The 22,760-nt window shown below is 46.7% G+C and overlaps 1 protein-coding gene across 2 annotated transcripts in view; it reads left to right on the top strand.

The window, feature by feature from the left end:
• Positions 1-17,025, top strand: part of GALNS (galactosamine (N-acetyl)-6-sulfatase) — a 43,822-nt gene extending 26,797 nt beyond the window's left edge. For both annotated transcript variants that reach the window (XM_050311609.1, XM_050311610.1), the window contains 3 exons: positions 1,310-1,431; positions 13,069-13,186; positions 16,468-17,025. In XM_050311609.1, coding sequence (XP_050167566.1) covers positions 1,310-1,431; positions 13,069-13,186; positions 16,468-16,554 — 327 coding nt within the window. In that variant the 3' untranslated portion in view covers positions 16,555-17,025. The remainder of the gene's footprint in view (positions 1-1,309; positions 1,432-13,068; positions 13,187-16,467) is intronic.
• The last annotated feature ends 5,735 nt before the right edge of the window (positions 17,026-22,760 follow it).

Below are 22,760 nucleotides of genomic sequence, written 5' to 3' on the forward strand. Positions count from 1 at the left end.
ACCTATCAAGCAACTCCCTTATTTTTCCAGTCAGTGATTCAGGAATCTATAGCTCTGTGCAGATAAATGGGATTTCATGGGCTTCTAAACTTCTTGCTTTATTGAAAAGCAGAATATTAACTGCTCCACTGACCAGCTGTCCATTAAAAACATGGGATATTTTTAGAAAATTGTTTGCCAATCAAATCCTACCAACATCTGTAGAGAGCCTTTTCAGTTTGTTTTATAAGCAAATGCTACAGCTGCTTTCCCACTTCCATTGAAATATTCCCATTTACCTTCTCTCCATGTCTCTGTCCATGTCTCGGGGTATTTTGGGATTGTAAGGAGCGCAGCGTGGGAGCTGGAATTGTAAAGCCCAGCTTTAACAAGTCCATTTGGGGCCAGTCCTTGCTGGGCTGGAGGGGCCCTGCTTTATTGGCTGCTCAGGGAAATTAGTGCTTTTGCATTTTTGGCTATTCCCAGGGTTTAAATGGGTTCTGGAGGCTGCAGGCCAGGGATTAGGGAGCTCACAACTGGCTAATAACGGGCTGGGCTTGGGGAGCAGGAGCCTGGCAAGGCTGGAAGGGCAGATGGAGGGAGCTGGAAACTCTGTCCCTCGGTGCTTACTGCTCCCGGTTGCTCTCCCAGGGCAGTCCTCAGTACCTGTGCCCTGCTGCTGCAGCTTCTGACCCCACAGATTGTTAGTGACAGGAATGTCTCCAGGCTTCCTACGGTCCTGCCAACCCCACTGTCATGCCTGGGTGAGTGCCTCAATACCAGCTTGCTATGAACCAGATAAAGATCACACCCATTTTTTTAAATTAACCAGATTTACTTCATTCCTTAGAAAAATGGATCTTTCAGATGCTGGCAAGGGAGTTTTCAGGGCCTGTTGCCTCTCAGGATGACTGGATGTTCCTCCTGGGATTTTGGTTTTGATCAGAACTGCAAAGTGATCCAATCCTCTCCCAAATTCAAAGCCATAAGAACCAAAGAGAGAAGATACTTTCCACGTGCAGAATTTTTATGATTAAATGGTTCCTCCTCTTTATCTTTTGTTTTGCCATTTCATTTTAATGAATATTTTACAAGGATTATATTTTTATAAGACAAGAATGTATGGGGTGCTTCAGCTTTTATGTCAGTACAACTCCACTTTGTCACCTTGTCTTACCTCACCAGCTCAGAATCTGTTTTGCAGACTGAAGTGGACTCTTGGGCATTGTAGGTACTTTGGAATAAGGTGCTGGAGGAAGTGTTGTCACTGAAATCAATTTTGTTCCCTCTCCTGTGTCACCCTTGATGACCTCTCTCCCTGTTCCTGCAGGGCACTGATTTCTGTCCTGGGCAGAGTGTCTCTGGAGTGACAACACACACACAGGAGGAACACACTTACCTGCCACTGCTGTTCCACCTGGGAAGGGACCCTGGGGAAAAGTTCCCCTTAAGGTGAGCCAGTTAATGAGCTTGTGAAAACCCAACACTGTCAGTGTATAAAATTCATTTGCTTTGGTAGCTGGTTCTTGAAATGTGCTTAAGAACTGTCCCAGAAAGCCATTCTGGGAAATAATGGCATTCCTGTACACTTTTTCTCAGGAAAAAGGAACAAACCTTAGTTTTCAGGCAGTCAGGTTAGATGGGTGTGCATGTGGACTTGTCATTCTGGTTGTTCTTGTTCCCTGTCCTACATCCCCTCAGGGAGGAGGAAAACACAAATTTTTGGACAGGACAGGACTGATGCAGCACAGCTGTGGAATAAAACAGTGGTGCTGCTGAGTGTGGGCCCTGGAGCTGTGATTCTCTGTGTATTTTGGGACTGGGGAAGAAACAACCAGGGATCTGTGGGACTGGAATCTCTGGAAGGCAGCTGTGGTAACCTTCCAATCTCCCAGCCCAGCTAAAGGAACTTCTCCAGAGGCTGTTTAACAGGAAGACTTTCTGCCCAATCCTGTTCCATCCGTGGGCTCTCCTGGCTGTCTGAATCCATTTTCCTCTAAGCCTCCTATTGTAATATTTATCTCCAGCGCACACCATGCCCTGAGAGATTTCTGGAAGGATTTATGGAGTCCTCAGCCAGCACAGCCCACAAAGAAACCTGCCACCTCCGAAAAGGCTCCCAAAGTGTTCCCACCTCCCTCCTGAGTTTTACCCTGCGGCAAAACCAGCTGCAAACGGGGACACGCAGCCTCATCCCTCACCAGTGGCTCTGACTGGGAGAGTGTGGGAATAGATAAAGAGAAAACTGCTGCTGCTGTGACTGCCTGCCCAGAAACAGGCTTGTGCAGCAGCTTGGACAGAGGGAGATGTTTTCTGAGCTGACAGGGCTGCAATTACTCAACTGCTTTAAATAATTGAGTGGACACGCTCGCTCCATTCCTTTCAGAGGATGTAAGCCTGTGCTGCCCACTAAGTGTTTTCACCAGAGAGAGAAGGGGGGGAAATATTTCCACTTCTCTCTCACTTAACAGAGCACTTTAGGGGTGCATCAGGCAGTGGATAAAGCTCTTTGGGAGCCCAACATTAGCTTTGCTTTCCACTGCATTCCAGCACTAATGAATAAAGCAAATCTACAGCTCCTGGGCTGTAAATACAGCTCAGTGAAAGGACACTGGGTTGGAATTCCAGATGAGACCATGGCCTGGGCAGTTTGACAACTATTTTGTTTCACGTGGGCATGGAGTGAGAGGACAAGGGGGAGTGGTTCCCACTGCCAGAGGGCAGGGTTAGTTGGGCTATTGGGAAGAAATGCTTCCCTGTGAGGGTGGTGGGGCCCTGGCACAGGTTGCCAGAGAAGCTGTAGCTGCCCCATCCCTGGAAGTGTCCGAGGCCAGGTTGGACAGGACTCAGAGCAACCTGGTCTAGTGGAAAGGTGTCCCTGCCCATGGCAGGGGCTGGAACTGGATGGGGTTTGAGGTCCTTTCCTACCCAAACTATTCTATGATTCTATGATTTTATGTTAGGAAAATGAGTGGATAGAAATGACCTGTTTTTCCAAAAATCAAATAAGTGGGTAGTACTGTCTGAACTGTACTTTGCCTGCTGTGTTTGTCACTTGTGTCACCTGCTCCAGGTGACCTTTGCCCGCACAGGGGGGTTGGACTGGGTGACCTCCAGAGGTCCCTTCCTACCTTAAATATTCTGTGATTCTGTGATACTGTTTATCTCTGGATTTGAGGCAGAGGAGCTCTTCCCTAAGAGGTGTTGGCAGCACACCTGCTTCCCTGTTCTTTAGCTGTTCCTTCCCACCCCCGTGGATTGAGCACTGAAATAAATTCCAGTGTTACATCTGCAATCACTTCTCGTACGGTTCCATTGATTTTTTTGGACATTCACAAGCTGTTGTTTGATTGAATTTTATGGCAAGATTATGACACGATTATGGAAAGCTGTGCTGATGTTTATTATGCAGACCCTAATAGAAAACCTCTTTTTAGCAAATGACTCTTCCTTTCTCCAGCACATTCTGCTGCTATTGTCTCCTCTCTGGTCACAATGGAAAACTCATGGGAAGTGGGTCTCCTATATCGAATGTGGTAATTAAATTACCCTCATTTGTGGAGCTGTTACTGGTGTGTATTTTTATTTAGCTTAATTATCCCCTTTGGCAGACAGCCTGGTGGGAGTCCCAACACTAATGTTTCTCCAAAGGGAATCCAGCATCCTTTTCCAAGCCTGCATCTGCCTGTCCCTACATGCTGGCTGTGTTCTCTCTGCCTGCTTTTGCTCACTTTTTATTTCATTTATTCCTTATTTTAGTGCAGCCTTTTCTTTTCTCTGAAATGATTTTAATAATCTGTCATATCTCTTGATTTGCATTAATTTGGAGTGTAAAACAACCAGTAAGAGCTGTCATTGCTGTTCAGGAAGGCCTGGCATCACATGCTTCTCCAGAGGGATTTGCTGCTTATATATTTGGGCTCATTCTGGGATCCCAGGGGATCTCAGAGCCAGGGAATCCTAGAAATCAGCCAGCTCACTCAACTGCAACAACATGCTTGACTTGCAAGTGCTCAGGGAGCTGATCTGAAATGTCTCTGGGTTGTGACACTGCACATGCAGGACAGTAAGAGACAGTTCTTCAAGGCTACAGTTTCATAGATTCAGAGAATATTCAAGGTTGGAAAGACCCCTAGGATCATCAGGTCCAACCATTAACTCAGCACTGCCAAACCCACCACTATTTTGGGTCATCTCACGACATGGGCGTTGAACCAAGATGGTCCCTTCCCACCCAAACCTTTTTATGATTCTATTATTCTATATTAGGAAGATGAGTGGATAGAAATAACCTGTTTTTCCCCAAATCAAACAAAGCTTTTCGGCCTTTGTTAAGTAGCTGCTGAAGGATCCCTGAAAATGCAAATCCTTTAAGATCTGGGGCAGCACATAAAAGTGTTTGGTTCCCTGGGTTTCTTGGTGAAGCAGGACAAGTCCTTCCTCTTCCTGACATGGTTCACTGGATTTCCTGGAGCCTGCCTGAAAACAATATCAGCAAAAGCCTGTCTCCCATAGGAACACTTTTCATGCAGTGGAAAAACTGGTCAGGCAATTACAGGCAGGTCCTGTCAGTGTGGTGAGTACACGTCTGGCAGTGCTGAGCCATCTGGCACTCTGCACTTGTGCTCCCTTCATGTGAGGCTGTGCCTGCATCCCTACCCTTGTCTGCTCTAGGAACACATCTCCCCAACAGGGCTGTGACTGTTTCTTCCTGCTGGATTTGGCTGGAGTCTCTCCTGCACCCCATCTTCTGCCAACGGACAGAGCTATGTTTGCTTCTTTGGCTTGAAATATCCCAGAATCATGGGATGGTTTGGGTTGGGAGGGACATTGATGCTCATCCAGTTCCACCTCCTGCCATGGGCAGGGACACCTTCCACTAGACCAGGTTTCTCCAAACCTTGAACACTTCCAGGGATGGGGCAACCACAGCTCCTCTGGGCAACCTGTACCAGGGCCTCACCACTCTCAAAAGGAAGAATTCCTTCCCAATATCCCATCTATCCCAGCCCTCTGGCAGTGGGAAGCCATTCCACCTTGTCCAAAGTCCCTCTCCAGCTCTCTTGGAGTCCCTTTAGGCACTGGAAGGAGCTGTAAGGTCTTTCCAGAGCTTTGTTTTCTCTTCAGATATTTATTGATGCTTCCCAATCTGGACTGGAGCAATCCCACCAATCCAACAGCCTCCTAGCCTTTGGATTTTGGTAGGTGGGATTCACAGCAGCACCAAATTCAGGTTATGAATCCTCACAGTGCCTGAGATTGCCTGGCTGATGGCACAGTGACATCCCTACATCAGGAGACTGGATGGAACAAGATCCCTGTTGTGTGGGTGACCTTCAGGACTGCCATGCTCAGGGTTACCATCAGAAACATTCACTCCTAAACTTTTATCTCCCTCTCTTCTGGGAAAAGGACTCTCTGAGAAGCAGCACTGAGGAATCCTGGCATTGAGAGAACCTGGACAAGCCAAACATTTCCATGGCTGCAGGATGAGGTGGGGCGTGAACACACCTGCAGGGAGCAGTGAGGCAAAACTGGCACCTAGAGAGGTGCTTGTAATAAGAAATCTGCAATACCAGGATTTGGGCAATATATTTCAAAGAAGGGAAGTTGCTGCTAAATAATCTTTCTTTTGGTTGCCAAAAATGTGGTAATGTGACTGCACTTGTATAAGAGTTACCCCATTATCAGGTCCTTAGTGGTGAGAATTGAACGGTTTGTGTCTTTTCGTTGTCTGAGAGATTGCATAGATCAGAAAATACCTTTTTTTTTAATAACTCTCAACTTTAAAATAGAACTAAGGTTGTGTGTTAGGGAGCACAGAAAGCAGAAGCATTTCCCCAAGTCTAAGCAGGGTTTTGTTTCCTCCCTGGGTGAAATAACCAGGGTTTTTGCTTCATAACAAAACACTCAAACTGCTCTTGTTACCAAATTTATCTAAATGCAGAACTAAAAGATCTGATAGGTCTTTTTCTTGACCAAATTCTGTTATCTTTGGGGTATTGTGTGTCTGTTAAGTCCCACAGAGGGAACTTATTTCTCCAATGTGACAAATTCAGTAAAATTATCTGTTAATAACATCTTCACAACCAGTTGCAAGTTTTATTATTTTTTTCAGGTTTTTGTTTATACACAACTGTACTAAAATACTTTATTACCAGGCAAGAAGAACACAAATAATAATATATGTATTTATATATATAGCAAAGCTGGCACAGCTAAAAATACACTCTACAAAATACCTAATCCAGCCTCAAGTAGAAAAAGTGTTTTAACTCCAAAGCTGCAAAAGGAATTTACAGCAGAAATCTCTCAAATTCTGTCAGTTTGAGCCAGAGGTGCAAAGCCTCAATAACAAGTAAGGACAGAGTAAGTGCAGCCTGCTCACACCTTGTTGTTACTCCAGGTTTATAGCAACTTCTGCTCTGAGCGATTGAGTTTTACTGAATTATGAACATCAAAATTCCTGTGTTTTACTTAGGGCAATGGATTTTACTATTATGGAAGAAAATGGAAGTGATAAGGCTTGGTTGATGAACATAATGATTTTAGAACACATTAATTAAGAAGAGAGCTCACAAGTGCCTATTTCGAGCAGATGGAAAATTCAGGAAATCATCAGAGAGGTAATTGCAGTGGTTATGGAGCCAGAAAAAAAAGGGAAGGAGCTCCTGAAGGGAAGCTAAAGGGGAAAGGATCTGAGAGAAAAGTTGCCAGTCTCGCCTTACAGCTCAGGGCAGAAACCTGGCTGTGGGGAAGAGAGAGAAGGTGCAAAACAGGAAAAAAATGTGAATAACAAAGATCCAGGATGGTGCCCAGGGGAGATGCTGCCTCCTCAGTGTGGAAAAGAGGGAAATGGTACCAGCTGCATTGCAGGGGAGGATTAGCAGCTGCCACGGGAGAGGTGGCATTGAGGAACACTAAAAGTGTGGAAATCGTGGATAAAGAACCTCAGAGATGGCAATAAAAATGTGGAGCATCAACCTCGCAGGGGCTGGATGCAGGAAGGTTGGGAAGAGCAGGTAAGCTAGGTGGGACAGCAGTACAGAGCCAGGGAAGAGGGTGAAGGAAAATACACCTGTGGAAGAGAATCAGTGGGGGGATTCTGGAGTCTGGGGAATTAAAAATTCCATGAATATAGGGGAGCAAGTAGAGGATCAGCACCATCACATCTCCTTGCTGCAAGGAAGGTGAGGGTCGGTCACAGGTTGGACTCAATGGTCTTGGAGGTCTTTTCCAGCCTTAATAATTCTGTGATTCCAAGTATTCCTGTGACTAAATGGGTACATGCTCCTCCAGGAATACATCTGGGACCCAAAATGCTGCTGCCTCAGGGGTGAGTTGGGGTACCTTTCAATCTTCTCTTTGATTCCTTGTTTGTTTTCCTTCGGCCCTTTGAGTCTCTCTGGTAATTCCAGCAGCAGAGCCCCAAACCAGTCTCTGCCTCATCCACTGTGCATTCTTTAAATTGCAAATAAACTTGATAATAGAAGAGAGGAATCGAGGAAGACTGAATAATAAGACAAGATCAAGACTTGAATACTATGGTGCTGCAAAACCTCAAAGCACTGATAACAGATAAAATCAAATTATCATAATCTGGGGGTATTTCACAATTAAAAATAATGGTTTTAATTAAAATAATTCCAGGGGAGAAGGAAGTAAAGTATCATTAGACATGTTTTATGCTCTTCCCATAGCTTCATATAAGTCTGAGAGCTACTATGCATAGAATCATGGAACTATAGAGTGGTTTGGTTTGGAAGGGACCTTAAAGCTCATCTCGTTCCACCTCTTGCCATGGGCAAGGACACCTTCCACTAGACCAGATTGCTCCAGGTCCTATCCAGCCTGGTCCAGAACCCAGTGTGAGGTTTCTGTGAATCCCATTTATATAATTATGGGAATATATATAACATATAATTCCCATTTTCTTACATTCCTCTCAGTAACAACATGGTCCTGTCACTCCAGGATAGACGTACTGCTTTGTGCCCATATGTAAATCATCAGGATGAGGCATAAAACATCTTTAAAACCTGCTGGAAATGCTGGTGGACTTGTTTGGATGCTGATCTATCTGAGAGTGTATTTAATGATGGCAGAGAATCACCTCTCCTTGCCTTGGGGACGCCATCCGACCCGAAGGCGAGAGACCCAGGACAGCAAGATTAAACCAGAGTTCAACACCAAAAGAGAAAAATCCCTCCTCCTTCCAAACCTGGCTGTGTGTGGAGGGCACGGTGGGGTTAACAGCAGAGCAGGTTCCACTGGAGCTGTTGGGGAGGGAGGATGGGAACAGATTGCCAAGGCACAATTACACTAAATGAAGGAAGCACAGCCCACACCTGTGCCTGGGACCCCGAGCTCCAATCCAGCCCTGATTGCATCTCCAGGGACTTCCCGGAGGTAAAGTGTCAATTAGTGTAATGACCCTGGACTTTGTCCACTCTGTTCCCTCCTTCTGAGAGTGGAATAATTTCATGGACGCTGGGGGATCTCTTTTAGCAAACTCCTCACAACACCACCTGCTCACCCTCTCATTCTTCCAGTGCTATTCCCAGCTCTCCTTCCACAGGATTGTTGGACTGGAATACAAAATGCAGCACGCCCTGGAGGCACCGAGGTCTGGATCTTCACAGACAATGATGCCCAAACACCTGTATAGATAATATCATCTTTTCTTTGGAACAGGGAATGTAACAAACCCTGCCTTGCAGCCCAGTCCTGCATATGAATTCCAGGAAAGGATGGGACTCCAGGTAGGAGAGGTTCCCAGCTCCCTTAACAACTCAGACTGATTACCATGAGGTAATTATCCCCATTTTACATGCAAATTCTAGGCACTCTTGCAGATTTTGTCTCAAAATGCACTTGCTTAGGGCTGGAGGCAGTTTTAACCCCTGTGCAGTCAGTAAATACTTCACAAATGCATGGATATGGGATTTTAGGGCACACTGTGGAGCTAACAGAAATGTCTGAGAAAAAACCTGAGCTTATCAGAGCCAGGAGTAAGGATCTCCATGGGGCCAAGACAGGAAAACAACCCCATGGAATAGGGATCTCCACAGAGGCAAGAAAAGAAAACCAACCCCCATGGAATGGGGATCTTCATGGGATCAGGACAGGAAAACCAACACCCAGGGTGCAGCATCTCAGTGGGGGACTCCAGCTTCAGGTGAAGTCCTAGTGCCATCCTGCAGGCATTGCACTCCCCAGCCTCACAGGGAGACTTCACACACCTCTGGAAAAGGAAGACAGTCCATGTGTTCATCGAGGCACCCGAAGATGATCCATGATGACTCAAGGTCATCGCTGTTATGTGCAGCACTACAAGGAAGACACCTGCAATCAGATCTGGTTTAATCTGGTGTCAACAGGTTGAGCCAGCTTAAGAGCATGTTAAGCCCTACCAAGGTTTACAGGCTGGGGTATGACTTGGAGCATGATTTATCCATGTTTTTAGCTTGAGCCAGCTTTGTCCTCATGTGAGAACTGTGGGCCCTTTATAGGGGCTGAGCCATTTCCCGTGTGCTTTTGGGGGATTTATTCAGCCCGTACTAAACACTGAAATAATCTGAAAGTGTGGAAGCTGCAGGGGAGAATTGTTCAAACACTGGGAGCTGAAGTTAGGCCAAGATTTCCTGTCACTGCTGAGCCAGCTGGAGAAAAGAGTGTCCTGAACACGGGAATTAAAGCAAGAAGGTGAGGTTGAGAGACGAGATTCTGCCCCTCTGCTTCACTCTCTTGAGACCTCACCTGGAGTGCTCTGGGATCCCCAGCACAGGAAGAACATGGACCTGTTGAAGCAAATCCAGAGGAGGCCACCAAGATGTTCCAAGGGCTGGAGCTCCTCTGCTGTGAAAGAGGCTGAGAGCTACGGGTGTTCAGCCTGGGGAAGAGGAGGCTCTGGGAAGACCTTCTAGTGCATAAAGGGGCTCCAGGAGAGCTGGACAGGGACTTGGGACAGGGGTCTGGAGTGACAAGACAAGGGGGAATGGCTTCCTGCTCCCAGAGGGCAGGGATAGATGGGATATGGGGAAGGAATTCTTGGTTATGAGAGTGGTGAGACCGTGGCACAGGTTACCCAGAGAAGCTGTGGCTGCCCCATCCCTGAAGGTGTCCAAGGCCAGGTTGGACAGGACTTTGAGCAACCTGGTCTAATGGAAGGTGTCCCTGCCCATGGCAGGGATGGGCTTTAAGGAATGAGCTTTAAAGAATCTTTCAACCCAAACCATTCTGGGATTCTGTGATCTAAATGACTCAAGCTGACATTATTATTCCGTGGCATTCCTGTGTCTGAGGTTGCCGATGAGCATCAATGCTGTGGATAAATATAGGAGTTAAAGATTATAGCAAAAAAGACTTTTTTCATTGCAACAAGACTGGTATATTTGGAGCAAAAAGCAGCAGTCGTGACAACACATTGTTTCTCTTCCCTCCAGAGCACAGCTGTGTTTTCCACTGCTCTGTCCACATTATGGCTAATTTGGAATCCTTCATCTGAAAAGCCATTTCCATGGATGAAATTGAGCACTTCAATATTTGCAAAGATGCTGTGGAGCTTAATTAGTTACCAGCAATATTTTATCTTATGGGTCCACTTTGAAAAGAAAATCTTAAATGCTGGAGAGATGACACAAGGATGTGACAGAAATAAACACAAGTTACAGGAGCAGCAGGAGGAGGCATTAAATGATTCGCTATCTAGAGTATCAAAGTCTAACAATTGATTAAAATATGTACTAATTCATATTGATCCTTAATATGAGGATCTTTATAAAGTCGGATTATCTTGGGTTTGGAAGAGCTTTCAAGTCCTGGCGCTATAGGTGTGTTGGAATCCTAAACCAATGAAACACACGTGTCTCCCAAACTGATTCCAGCTCCAATTCCATCACTGGCATGTGTAGGCTGTACAATATTTCTGGATTGCTGATTGCATCCCATTTCCAGCTCGGATGCCGTGTGTGTCCCTGGAACTCGCCTGTTTTTACCCACCCTCCTCCGAGTGTTTTGTCTCCAGCCTTCCTTCTCCATGTGCAGGCTCTCCTGTCCTCTGTGTGTCAGCCCAGCTTAGCTTTAAACCCTCTCTACCTCCTCTAAAATTGTGTGTTGATTTTTTTTTTTTGCTGCTGGGCTGGCAATCCTGCACATTTGGAATTCAACCAGAAGGCTTGCAGATAAAATCACACCAGGCTGAAAGGCCACTGTGCTGTTGGGATGCAATGCTGGGATTGCTGCCCTGAGTGTCCTCGTCAGGGTGTGAGTCAGAGATGGGCTTTGGCAGCTCCCCAACTTCTTCAGAGTAGTGCAGGAGTAACCTGGGAGAGCTTATGTGGGATGCATGGGGAGAGGAGCAAGGAAATTCAATTTATAAGAGCATGTAGTGACAGGACAAGGGGGAATGGCTTCACACTGACAGAGGGGAAATTTAGGTTGGAGATACAGAAGAAATTCCTTCCTGCAAGGGTGGGGAGGCCCTGGCACAGGTTCCCCAGAGCAGTTGTGGCTGCCCCATCTCTGGAAGTGTTCCAGGCCAGGTTGGATGGGGCTTGGAACAGCCTGGTCTAGTGTAAGGTGTCCCTGCCCATGGCAGGGAGTGGAACGAGATGGGCTTTGAGGTCCCTTCCAACCCACACCATTCCCTGATTCCATGATTCTGTGAAATTTGGGAGCTTCTCAAGGATACTCTGAATTTTCATGTGGTCCAGCAGCTCAGCAGTCTCTCCACCAGGATGCAGCCAGCTGAGTGTGAGAGCCACGCTTTGCTCAAGCTTTGCATTTCACATTCTCTTCCTTTTCATTTCCCTTTCCCTTCCGGTTCTCTATCAGCAGAGCTCAGGCCCATCCCCACAATCAGCCTCTCCCTGGATGGCTGCCGAGCTGGGATATTTATAGGGTTTACTGGAAACTGTTGGCACATTGCTGGGCTTCGAAATGTGATTGTTTTGCAAAGAAGGAAATTAGCTGGAGTGTGGGGCTGGTGGCCAGCTTGGAGTGCGAGCAGAGGGAGCCCGAGGTCAGGTCATTGTTTCTTTTATCTTCAGAAGTAATTTGCCGCTCTCTGTGTTTTTTTAAGTGACTCTTAACATGATGGACAAAGTGAGATCATTGAGTAGGAATCCTCCATTTTAGAAATACTTGAGGTATTAGTGAAGTACACCCTGAACCACTTAAACAAGTACCTACTGGAGTAGTCATGTGGATAAAAATCTGGTAATTTATAACCATGTTTGAGGAGTGACAGATGGGTCCCAGCTTGAAATAATAAAGCTGTAATGGAAGAATGTAGATGGGGCAGAACCTCGGGATGTTGTGAAATGGAGGAGGTATTCTTGTCTTGGACAAGTCCCTTCTATTCTTCTTCTGCATCTTCCTGTTTGCATAATTTTAGTTCATTTCCTTGGTGTTTGTGGAGTTTAACTGGCCAAGGGTTGTGTTTGAAACCCTTGGCTTGAGAACACTCTTGTAAAACAAAATATTGACATTCCCTTGGTTTCCCTACGATAAACACCTCTAAGTGAGGCAGGTGTTGGAGGAAAGCACTTGGAAGAGTGGGGGTTGAATGCTGGAGAGCAGGTTGACCTCAGGTGTGACATGCTGGAAGGATTACCTCGGCAAACTTCTGTCCAACCTGCCTGGCCAGGTGTTAGTCCTGTGTCTGGGAAGTCTCCTTTGATAATCATTTAAGGGACAGCTCGAGGACAACTCCAGAAATGCCCTTCTTTGTACCTGCCACCTTTGCATTCCCCTCAGGACTCAACATGCTCTTGCAGCATCCTGAGGAGGAAACAACACATTTGGGGCCACTGGGACCAGCGGATTTGAAAGCTGAGATGATCTGCCAGGAGCCAGGTGCTTTTCTGGGGAGGACCAGCCACCTGCCATCCTTGTGGCCCTAAGCAGAGCACCTGGACTCTGCCAGCTCAGGTGTTTCACTCCCCTGCAGACCTATGGGCAGTCAACAGCATGTTTACATGCCCTTCTCCCTGGTGATGGCCCAGGAAAAGTCTTCTGGCCCAGCTTGGTGATGTGGATGCTGAAATGATGCCCCACCAGTAAGATCTGTATTTTTTCCCATTCCAGTTTTGCCAGTGAGGAATACCAGCGTGCCATGGAGCGGATAACTGGGATTGTCCAGCAGCACAAAGACACCCTGGTGCCAGGGGAGCCACAGCTGAACGTGTGTGACAAGGCCATTATGGTGAGTGCTTAAAGCAGAAATACAGTGGGGAATCCTTAGCTTGAAATATGTTTTGTAAAGCCTTTGTAAAGTGTCACCTAATTCTGAGAAGAGATGGAGAAGGGATGCTCACTCACCTGTTCGTGGCTTCCTCCCTTAGAGACAGGGCAATATCCACAACTGTAGATCCTTCTTCTCCTTCCTAATCACCTTCTACAAATCTTAAAAGTCATGGAATCATCTAAGCATGGAGTGGTTTGGGTTGGAAGAAACCTTAAAGCTCATCTTGTTCCACCTACCTTCCATGGGCAGGGACACCTTCCACTACACCAGGTGGCTCCAACCTGGCCTTGGACACTTCCAGGGATGGGGCAGCCACAGCTTCTCTGGGCCACCTGTGTCAGGGCCTCCCCACCCTCCCAGGGAAGAATTTCATTCCAATATCCCATCTAACCCTGTCCTCTTTGTTTTGAGTCCTCTGTGTCTGAGTGGTGGCACTGGGACACTGCTTCTCTTTCAGTAATGTGTCTTTGATCTTGCTCAGTCTCCTCCAATTCCACCCATGCCTGAATTTTCCAAGGTCTTTATGGCTTGAGACATGACAAAACATTTTCAATTCTCTTTTCTGTTTCAAGTCTCATGTTGAAAAGTTACAGTTTGGCTTCCCTGTCAAACACAGCTTGGTTTGTTGAGAACCTGGGAAAGCAACTGGATAGTGTGGAGGAGGTAAAGTTGTCAGATGATGAGAGGCTGTGTAGTCTGCGAGAATGTGTCTGTGGGCTGACACAAAATAGTAACAGCAACATCCTTCTGATGCTGAAATAATCTTCTGAAACAGTCAGAACCTGCTGCTTCGGGTCTGTCACCAGGAAAGAACAAAATGTGGATTTGTGTCCCCTCAGTAACAAGGCAAAGATCTTTCTTAGCCTTGTCCCATCTTTTTATTTTTGGCTGTTAAATAGGAAAAAGATTTGAAGGCCCATTGTTTCTGTGCTGTTTTCTTTTCTTATTCAATTTTTCCCCTAATAAACACTGTTCTGTGCTCCCCTGGGACCTTTTGGATTCAGGAATTGTCCCCAGGACCTGGCAAAGGCATTTCTTCCATGCTACCTCCAAAACTGATTCACAAATTTTAGGCAATCTGAGGCAGAAAGTGGACAGGGGAGGATCCCAATCCCAGGAGAAATGTTCAAATCCCAGCAGGAAGCATTATGAGTTTTGTAATCTATGTACACTCCTTACAGGCTCATTGCATGGTCACTAAACTAAAATATCAGGCACCAAATTGTTGCCTTTTGAGACCAGAAATGAAGAAAACCAAATATTTTTGGAGTCATTGGTAGATTGGTCCCGAAATCTGTCTTTGGGGGATACTGGGAGATAAATATCATTGACTAACACAATCTAATTTACTATCTCCTAAATCCTGTCACCCGTTTATTTGATATGGGTCTTTAATACCCTTTCTGGGACAGAAGAGAATTGTCTTTATTTACACATAAGCAAAATGTGTGGAAGTGTTCAAGGAAGTGTTCAAGGCCATGGAGTGACAGGACAAGGAAGAATGGCTTCCCACTGCCCACTGCATTCCCTGTGAGGGTGGATGAGGCCCTGGCACAGGTTGCCCAGAGAAGCTGTGGCTGCCCCATCCCTGGAAGTGTCCAAGGCCAGGTTGGATGGGGCTTGGAGCAACCTGGGATAGTGGAAGGTGTCCCTGCCCATGGCAGGTGGTGGAACCAGATGAGCTTTAAGGTCCCTTCCAACCCAAACCATTCCATGATTCCATGGCAGCAGAAGCATCATTTTGGAGTTCCTGCAGTTGTGGGATTGATGGAAGCACAGCAGCTCCAGCCCTCCAGAGCCAGGAGGTGTTTGCTGGCCCATCTGTGGTGTGTCCCACCAGCAGTGTCCGTGAAGCTCCCACAGAACCAGCTCTGCTGTTTTTTCCTGCTGTGGAAGTGCAGGAAAAGCTGTTCCATGCATTGGAGCCGTGCTGGCCTGACTTGCAGCACGGATGGTGTCCCCAGGGCTCCCAGCACAGCTCCAGGAAAGCCTTGGACTGTGAGACTGAAGCACACACCACTTATTGTTTGATTTTTTTCAAAAGAACAAACATTTCATTTGTTATTTTGGCTCTCAGTTCCTTCTGCAGAGTGGCCTGAAATTTCCAGCCGTGGTTGTGCATTTTAAAATGGAGAAACGGATTTAGAAACCAGCATTAATTGTTCTTAAAGCCTCTGGAGCCCTTCGTGCAAAGGTGCCTCCATCAGAGCTCCCTCTGTGTCTGATCCTCTGCAGGCATAGCTGGTGTCTCACTGCCATCTGTTGTCAGTTCCATGGAATGAAATCCTGCTCCAGCATTTTTTTTCCTGGGGTTAAGCTTTTCGTTTCCTCCGTAGGAATTTACGTCCAAGAAAACGTAAATATTTGAAGGATAAAAATAAACAAAATGAAAGGCAATAGGTCAGAGCTGAACTGGCCTTTGATATGTACAGACCTGAGGGAGGGAGGGACAGGGAACGAACACAAAAGATTTCTGAAGGCAGAATGGGAGTTACAGCCTGCCATTCACATGACCACAATCCCAAATTTTAAATGGCAAAATGCCAATGAAATAAAAAAAGCTCATTGATCCAAATTCTTTCCTCTGTTGATTCCTTAGGAAGCTGAGGTTTGCAGTGGGTCTCCTTGCTGGTGTCCTTTCTCTGTTGTACACAGGCAGGTAGTTCAAGAAACGTGGAAACAAGGGAAACAAATAGTTTTCTGTGGAAGAGGTGTCCCAGGAATGCCTCCTGCTCCCTCTGCTCATGGATTCATCCATCAAAATGCTTATTAAAATACCAGCATTCTTATCTTTCTCACACCCTTGGCCTTCTGCTGCTTTTTGCTTCCTCAACAAAGTGCCTGGATATCATAGTGCTAAGAATGGGAACTCTTCTGGACCCCAGGAAAATTGGGGGTGTCACCAAAACCTTGTGGTCTGGTTGCTCTGTGCTACTACAGGAGAGAAAAGAGAGTCACAGAGTCCCAGCAAACTGGACTGGGAGAGAGCAGGAGAGATGCCAGAAGAGGGAATCATGTACTGCAGAAGGATTTGTAGCCTTTCCTAAAGCTTTTGTTTGACTGGTGTTTGGAGTGGGGAAGTTTATGAGCCCAGAAGCATCGGCTGCAAGAGGAGTTTCATTTTTCAAGCAGGACATAAAAGTGTCTTTGTGAGGATCAAAAAGGGCTGGCTGGGATTAGAGCTTAGGAGATACTTGGTGTGAATCATCTTTCTGTCTATTTTTATTTGTCTTTAACAGAATTGGTCCCCTCCAGGCTGTGAGAAGCTTGGGAAGTGCCTGAAAGCGCCTGAGTCTGATCCTAAGAAATGCTCCTGGCCTCACTGATCTCTGCATCCCTCCAGAGCTGCACAGAGAGCCCAGAGCAGCCGGACATCCAGCGTGTCTGCTCATGTTGGCACTCCTGTTTACACAGGAAGGGTGTGATGTGTGTGTGAAATCATCACTTGCTCTTCCAAAAGGGCCAGTGTTTATATTCCTCATGCTCAGGGTTCAGCCTCCACTCCTCTCTTCTTCTGGTTGTTTCCCTAAATGGTAACCTCAGCAAAGTCTGTTTCAGCTGTAAAAGCTCTCTGGACAATGACAACTCTGCCATCACCTCCAAAATGTCATGGATTCCTCTTGCTCCTTCCACCCAACCTCGCTCTCCCAGATCTTTCCTCACTGGGATGCCCCAACAGCAGTTATGGGGACGGGGCAGGAAGCACAGAGCTGCCAGAAAGCCCTGCCCAAAGTGCCCATGTTTTGTGTGCCTGTAACTTGTTGTTTTAACATTTGATTTCCATTGTGAACTCTGGACATCAACTTGTTTTTCCTTTCTTCCCAAATTTTGGAGTTTTGGGTACAGCTGCTGGGAGCAAAAAAGGCCTCCCTCCTGTTCCCAACTAAGGGGTTGGATTTGGGGAGAATGACGTGACTTTCTTCCATCTGTAGCTGCAAACATTCCCTAGGTTATGGTACAAGGAAATTTGAGGATAGTGTTCAGGTAAGTATTGGATTAGGGTTACAGCAGCATTCCAGTGCCTAAAGGGGCTCCAAAAGATGACTTTGGGCAAGGGATGGAGTGACAGGACAAGGGGGAATGGCTTCCCACTGCCAGAGGACAGGGTTAGATGAGATATTGGGAAGAAAATCTTCCCCATGAGGGTGGCGAGGCCCTGGCACAGGTTGCCCAGAGAAGCTGTGGCTGCCCCATCCCTGGAATTGTTCAAGGCCAGGTTGGACGGGGCTTGGAGCAACCTGGGCTAGTGGGAGGTGTCCCTGCCTATGGCAGGGGGTGAGACTGGATGATCTTTAAGGTCCCTTCCGACCCAAACCATTCCATGATTCTATTTCCTGATTGTTGGTATGCAGGACGTTCATAGGGAACTGGGGGTTGGGCGTTCATTTCAGGAGTTTTCCTAATTTCCAAAAATCCATGTCTAAATGTGATTTAAGCCCTGCTTCTCATCTCATGATCCAGGCCCAGCCAAGTGCAGGCTCAGAAATACCCGTTTACATCAGATGTTAACTCTTGACCCTGTTTCCAATGCACGCTCTCCAAGGAATTCTCCTTGTGCAAACTTTCCACAGCCTGGGTGTAGCTCTTCTTTAAACAGAGTTCATGGTGAGCGCGGGGCCTTCGCACGATTCTGTGGTGCAGATTCCTCGTCTGCCTTGGGGCCTGTTCCACACCCTTTTCTTTTGCTAATAAACGTGTCTTGAGCAAAACTGAGTTACTCTGGGGCTTCAGGGCAGTAGCTGGAAGGAACCCTGAGAATGTTTGGGGTCAGATTGAAGGAGGGGAAATTTAGGTCAGATGTTAAGAAGAAATCCTTCTCTGTGAGGGTGGTGAGGCCCTGGTACAGGTTGCCCAGAGAAGCTGTGGCTGCTCCATCCCTGGAAGTGTCCAAAGTCAGGTTGGACAGGACTTGGATCAACCTGGGATAGTAGAAGGTGTCCCTGCCCATGGCAAGGGGTGGAATGGGATGAGCTTTAAGATCCCTTCCTACACAAACCATTCCATGATTATATGTTTGCACCACCAGCAGCTCCACTTGACGCCTCCAGTGTTTCCCACAGTACACATGCCCTCTCTGTGTGATGTTGTGCTGCCTTGGGAAAAAATCCAGGTGCTCTGTCCTTGGAAACAGCTCGACTTCCTTCCCAGGCAAAGCTGGGGCTGCTTGAGAGCTCTGCCTGTGCCAACTGCTGTGCTGCCTGCTCCGGGCTTTCAGCTGCCTGTTCTTACCATCCCCATAATCCAAACCCTCCCATTCTCTCCGTTCCCACGGTTTATGCTACCTGTAATCCCCTCCACAGTAATTCCTAGTGTACATCTCCTGAAGCTGGATAATCCTATGAGATCGGAATAAGAACAGCACTTGAGTCAGCTCTTACTGTCCCACCCCTCAGAAATCCCAGCATTTACTGCACCAGCAGAGCCTGTGGATGCCTGTGCATCTGCAAGTGGCATTTGTTTACAGTCCACATTTCTTAGCTGCCTTATGATGTTCCTAATTGTCCTTCAAGTATATCATGGCATTTCCAGCTCATCCATAACGTTCCTTCTTGTTTTGACATAGCCTGGATAGCTCAAGGCTTGGGAGATTCTGACCAGCTGGTTCTTCAGTGGCGCAGTGAGAGGGACTGGGAGGACCTGTGGGTCTGTCCACACAGGACACCAGATAAAAGCAGTAACTCCCCTTTGCTGGGTCTGCTCCACCTCTGCTTTAGTGCTTCTTCGAGTCCAGAGATGGGAACGGAGCTGGGGAAGGGGCTGAAGTACCAGGAGCAACTGAGGGAGCTGGAGGGGCTCAGCCTGAAGAAAAGGAGGCTCAGGGGGGACCTTTTCACTTTTTCCAACTCCCTGACAGGAGGGTGGAGCCAGGTGGGGTCAGGCTCTGCTCCCAAGGATGACAGGGAACAAGGGACAGGATGAGAGGAAATGGCCTTAAGCTGTGCCAGGGGAGGTTCAGGTTGGACAGTAAGGACATTTTTTTATGGAAAGGCTTGGAAAGCCTTGGAACAGGCTGCCCAGGGCCGTGGTGCAGTCACCATCCCTGGTGTTCAAAACATGTGGATGTGGCACTTGGGGACACAGTGGGTGGTGAACATGGTGATGGTGCCAGGCTGATGATTGGACTTGATGATCTTAAAGGTCTTTTCCAACCTTAACAATGCTGTGATTCCACGATTCAGTCGCCCAGAATTGCCAGATCTCTGCAGTTCACTATAAAGATCCCACCAGAGGAGGGAGTCCATCACTTCAACTCCCTGGAAATCCTCATCAACCATCAGATAGTTGTGAGGTAACAACACTTCATGGGCTTTTGTGCTGCTTATGAAGAGTTCACATCATGGGATCAGAGCTGAGCACTTGCCTGGACATGTTCCTCAGTCCTTAGCACTTGAGAACACACACTGTGAGTGTTCTGGGTGCCTCCTGCCCCTGTCCCCTCCCTGCTGCTTCCTCCTTTTCTCTTTCACAGCTCTCAGTTCTGAAGGTCCTGCTTTTCCCCTGGAACTTGCTTGGACAAGCCACCCTGCTCTAAGCAGCCACAGTGTTTATCCTCTCCCCCAGCACTCCAAGTCCTCATTCCTCACTGAAACAATCTCTCAGGACCCAGATACAGGAGGAAAACTTTGCACTAGAAAGCAAGTAAGTGAATTCACTTAGTGTGTGTTTACAGTAAATGGACACGAAACAGATAATAAACAATCAAAGCTTAATGTGACAAAGCTTCTGCTTTAAATTTAAATAAGAATAGTAGTGTTACAGCTGGATATCAGGAAGAATTTTCAATCAATTCTTTTCCCAAGGATGTACAGATTAAAAGTTGTGAGATGAAGAACTAATGAAGGAAAATAATTTATCAGAAATGCATTCTGTGATCTCACCTGTAAACCAGGGGAATAACACTTTGCTGGGGGACAATCTCACAGATCATGGGACTGACTTGGGTTAAAAATAACTTGGTTTGTTTTCCCATTATTATTTTTACCTTGGATGAATTTCCCAGCCCACGGAGCTGCCCAGGAGCAGTTCAGAGGCTGGAGGGGGACCAGGACCAGGGATGAGGATGGTGCCTGCAGCCCCCAGAATGCACCTTGGAGCACAAAGTGGCCACATCTGCCCTTAATAATGATCCTGAGCCTCTGGTTTGAAGCTGCCCAGTTTGGGAACTGCCCATACTGGGCCAGGAGTGGGTCTGGTGGAGTTCACAGCCCACTCAGGGACCTGCATCAGCCAAACTGGTCTGTTGATGGCTTCTTTGCTCAAGCTACAAGACATAAATGCTAAAGGACTGATGATGTTTAATGCTGTGATGTTCCTTTCTTTATATTTATAATGCTAAATGCTAAAAGCTGAATATCTACTTGGGCTAAGAGTCCAAGGAATTTCTTTCTTGCCTTTAATTTCCAATTAGCTGAGCCTCTTGAGCTTCCCCGCTGTGCCCCTGAGGCTGTGTTATCATCCGACCCTCTGTGTGGAGAAGCTTCCGAAATGGATGGAACTAATAATCGTGGAAAAACTCCGGCTGCATTTACAGCCTCTGCCTGCAAAAGTGGAGCCTTGATTTCAAAGCCTGCAGCGACAAATGGATTATTTCGGTGGCAAATTAGTCTCTGGGGACCGACAATTTGGGGAGCTGAGCGCTGGAACTGGAAAGCAGCAGATCAATTCCGAACACTTGGAGCCAAGGTTAATGCCCGGCAAACTACTGAGTGCAGCGATGAAGGATAACATGTCAAATGGGAAGCTCGGGAATATGGAACTAAAGGGAAAATGGGGAAGGTTGGAACAAGGAGAGCGAGCAAGACCCATGGATTTGTTAATAAAACCTGGGGACTGAGTTTTTGGGTTTTAAAACCTGGAGCGCTGAGGGTGACAGTGGGATCTGAATAAAAGAACTAGAACTAATATCTCTGGGAAGGAGGGTTTTGGACTTGGGACAGTAATGGAAGCTGGCAATTCTCATACCTGCCACATTGAGCCTTTCCCGAACATCATGGACAGCTCCCAAAAATTCCTGATTTCACGTAAAGAGGACAAGACATGGATCTCCTGAAGGTTGGAGAACACTCTTCCCACTTTTATTTGAAATAACCACATGAAATCATTCCAGCAGCTGAACAAAGACCTTTGGAAGGTGAGAATTAAATGGAGTTTGGGGGGGGGAGGCAAGTTTGGGGGTGGTGGGAGGTGGTTTTTTGTCTACAGAGTTTCCAGCAGCCTCCTGAGCACAGCCAGATGTAAAATCCGTCCCCAGGGATCCTGCTCTTGTCCTCAGAACTGGGAAACTTTACAAACTAAACACACTTTTACTGTCTTAAGAGTTACTTTGCTTGTCCAGCCTCCAAATAACTGTTTTGCAGTTAAAATGGCTTGTTTTCCGTCTCTCTTTACAGTTATAATACTTGGAAATGAACTTTTCCTTTTGTTTTCTGATAGTATTGGATGTTTTTGTATGTTATCAGAAGGCAACACTGTGGTGCCCCTTGAATTAAACTGTCAGGTTTTAAGAGCAACTGTAAGGGAAGGACTGAAATCCCATTTTAGGTTCTTTTTTCCTTTGGAAAATGGCTATTTTAAAAAGCCAGGCTCCATTTGCCTGTTTTCTTTATATCCCCTTCCACCGTTCAAAGTTTTGTTGTTGCTCGAAGTCTAGTTGTGATTATATAAATCCAAAATAAAGGTGGATCAGTAGCCAAAAGCTTGTGGTCTTTTAGGAGGGAGAAAAACTCTGCCTTCCAGCTTCTGGAGAGAGGCAATCTGGCAGCATTCTGAGCCTTTTTCCCTCTTGGAGTCACTTAACACCCTTCTGGGTGATAGGAGCTTGGTAGCACAATTCCCATCTGAAAGGGAGAGCAGATAAAAGCCGGCAGCAAGGAATGTGTGCCAAATCCATTAGTTCTGGAGCAGACACAAAATCCAGGCTGACCAGAGGAGAGAGAGGAGTTTTGTGCCTTCTCCAAGGGCCTGATCCTGCTGCAGCAGGCAGGAGGTGCTGGCTTGGGCTCCGTGGGAGGCAGAGCTGGATCCACACTTTCCCCTCTTTTAGGGGCACAAAACCAACTCCAACGCTTATATCCCAATCCCAGGGATCTGGCTGGGGAGCTGCATTCTTCTGCTGTTGAAATAAGATATTTCACATTTGTGGTGTTTTTTTAAAAAAAAAAAAAACGGGTTTAAAGTGCATTTCCTCAGCTGAAACTGAAGTGAAACATTCCAGCGGATTTGCAAGGAAATTTCAGTTCTTGTTTCCCCTGGTGGAAGGGGTATGTTGAAATTTGGGGCATTTTGTTCCACTTCACACTGAAGCTTTAAAATCCTGAATGGAACAGAAACTTCCAGACTCAGCATAGCTCTTCTAATTGCCTGGTTAAGCAGATCAGAGCTAGTTCCCAAAGCTTTTATATTCCCAGCTTCTGTGTTCCGTGGATAATAATATCTCTCCTATCAGGATCTCAAAGACACTTTTAAGTCCCTGGTTGCCTCTGTGTCCAAAAAAGAGGCAAACCCAGTGTTTCCCAGCTACAGTATCCTGGGG

The sequence above is a fragment of the Myiozetetes cayanensis genome, unplaced genomic scaffold (assembly GCF_022539395.1).
Source record: "Myiozetetes cayanensis isolate MyiCay16 unplaced genomic scaffold, myiCay2020 scf16, whole genome shotgun sequence".
NCBI classification, from domain to species: Eukaryota; Metazoa; Chordata; class Aves; order Passeriformes; family Tyrannidae; genus Myiozetetes; species Myiozetetes cayanensis.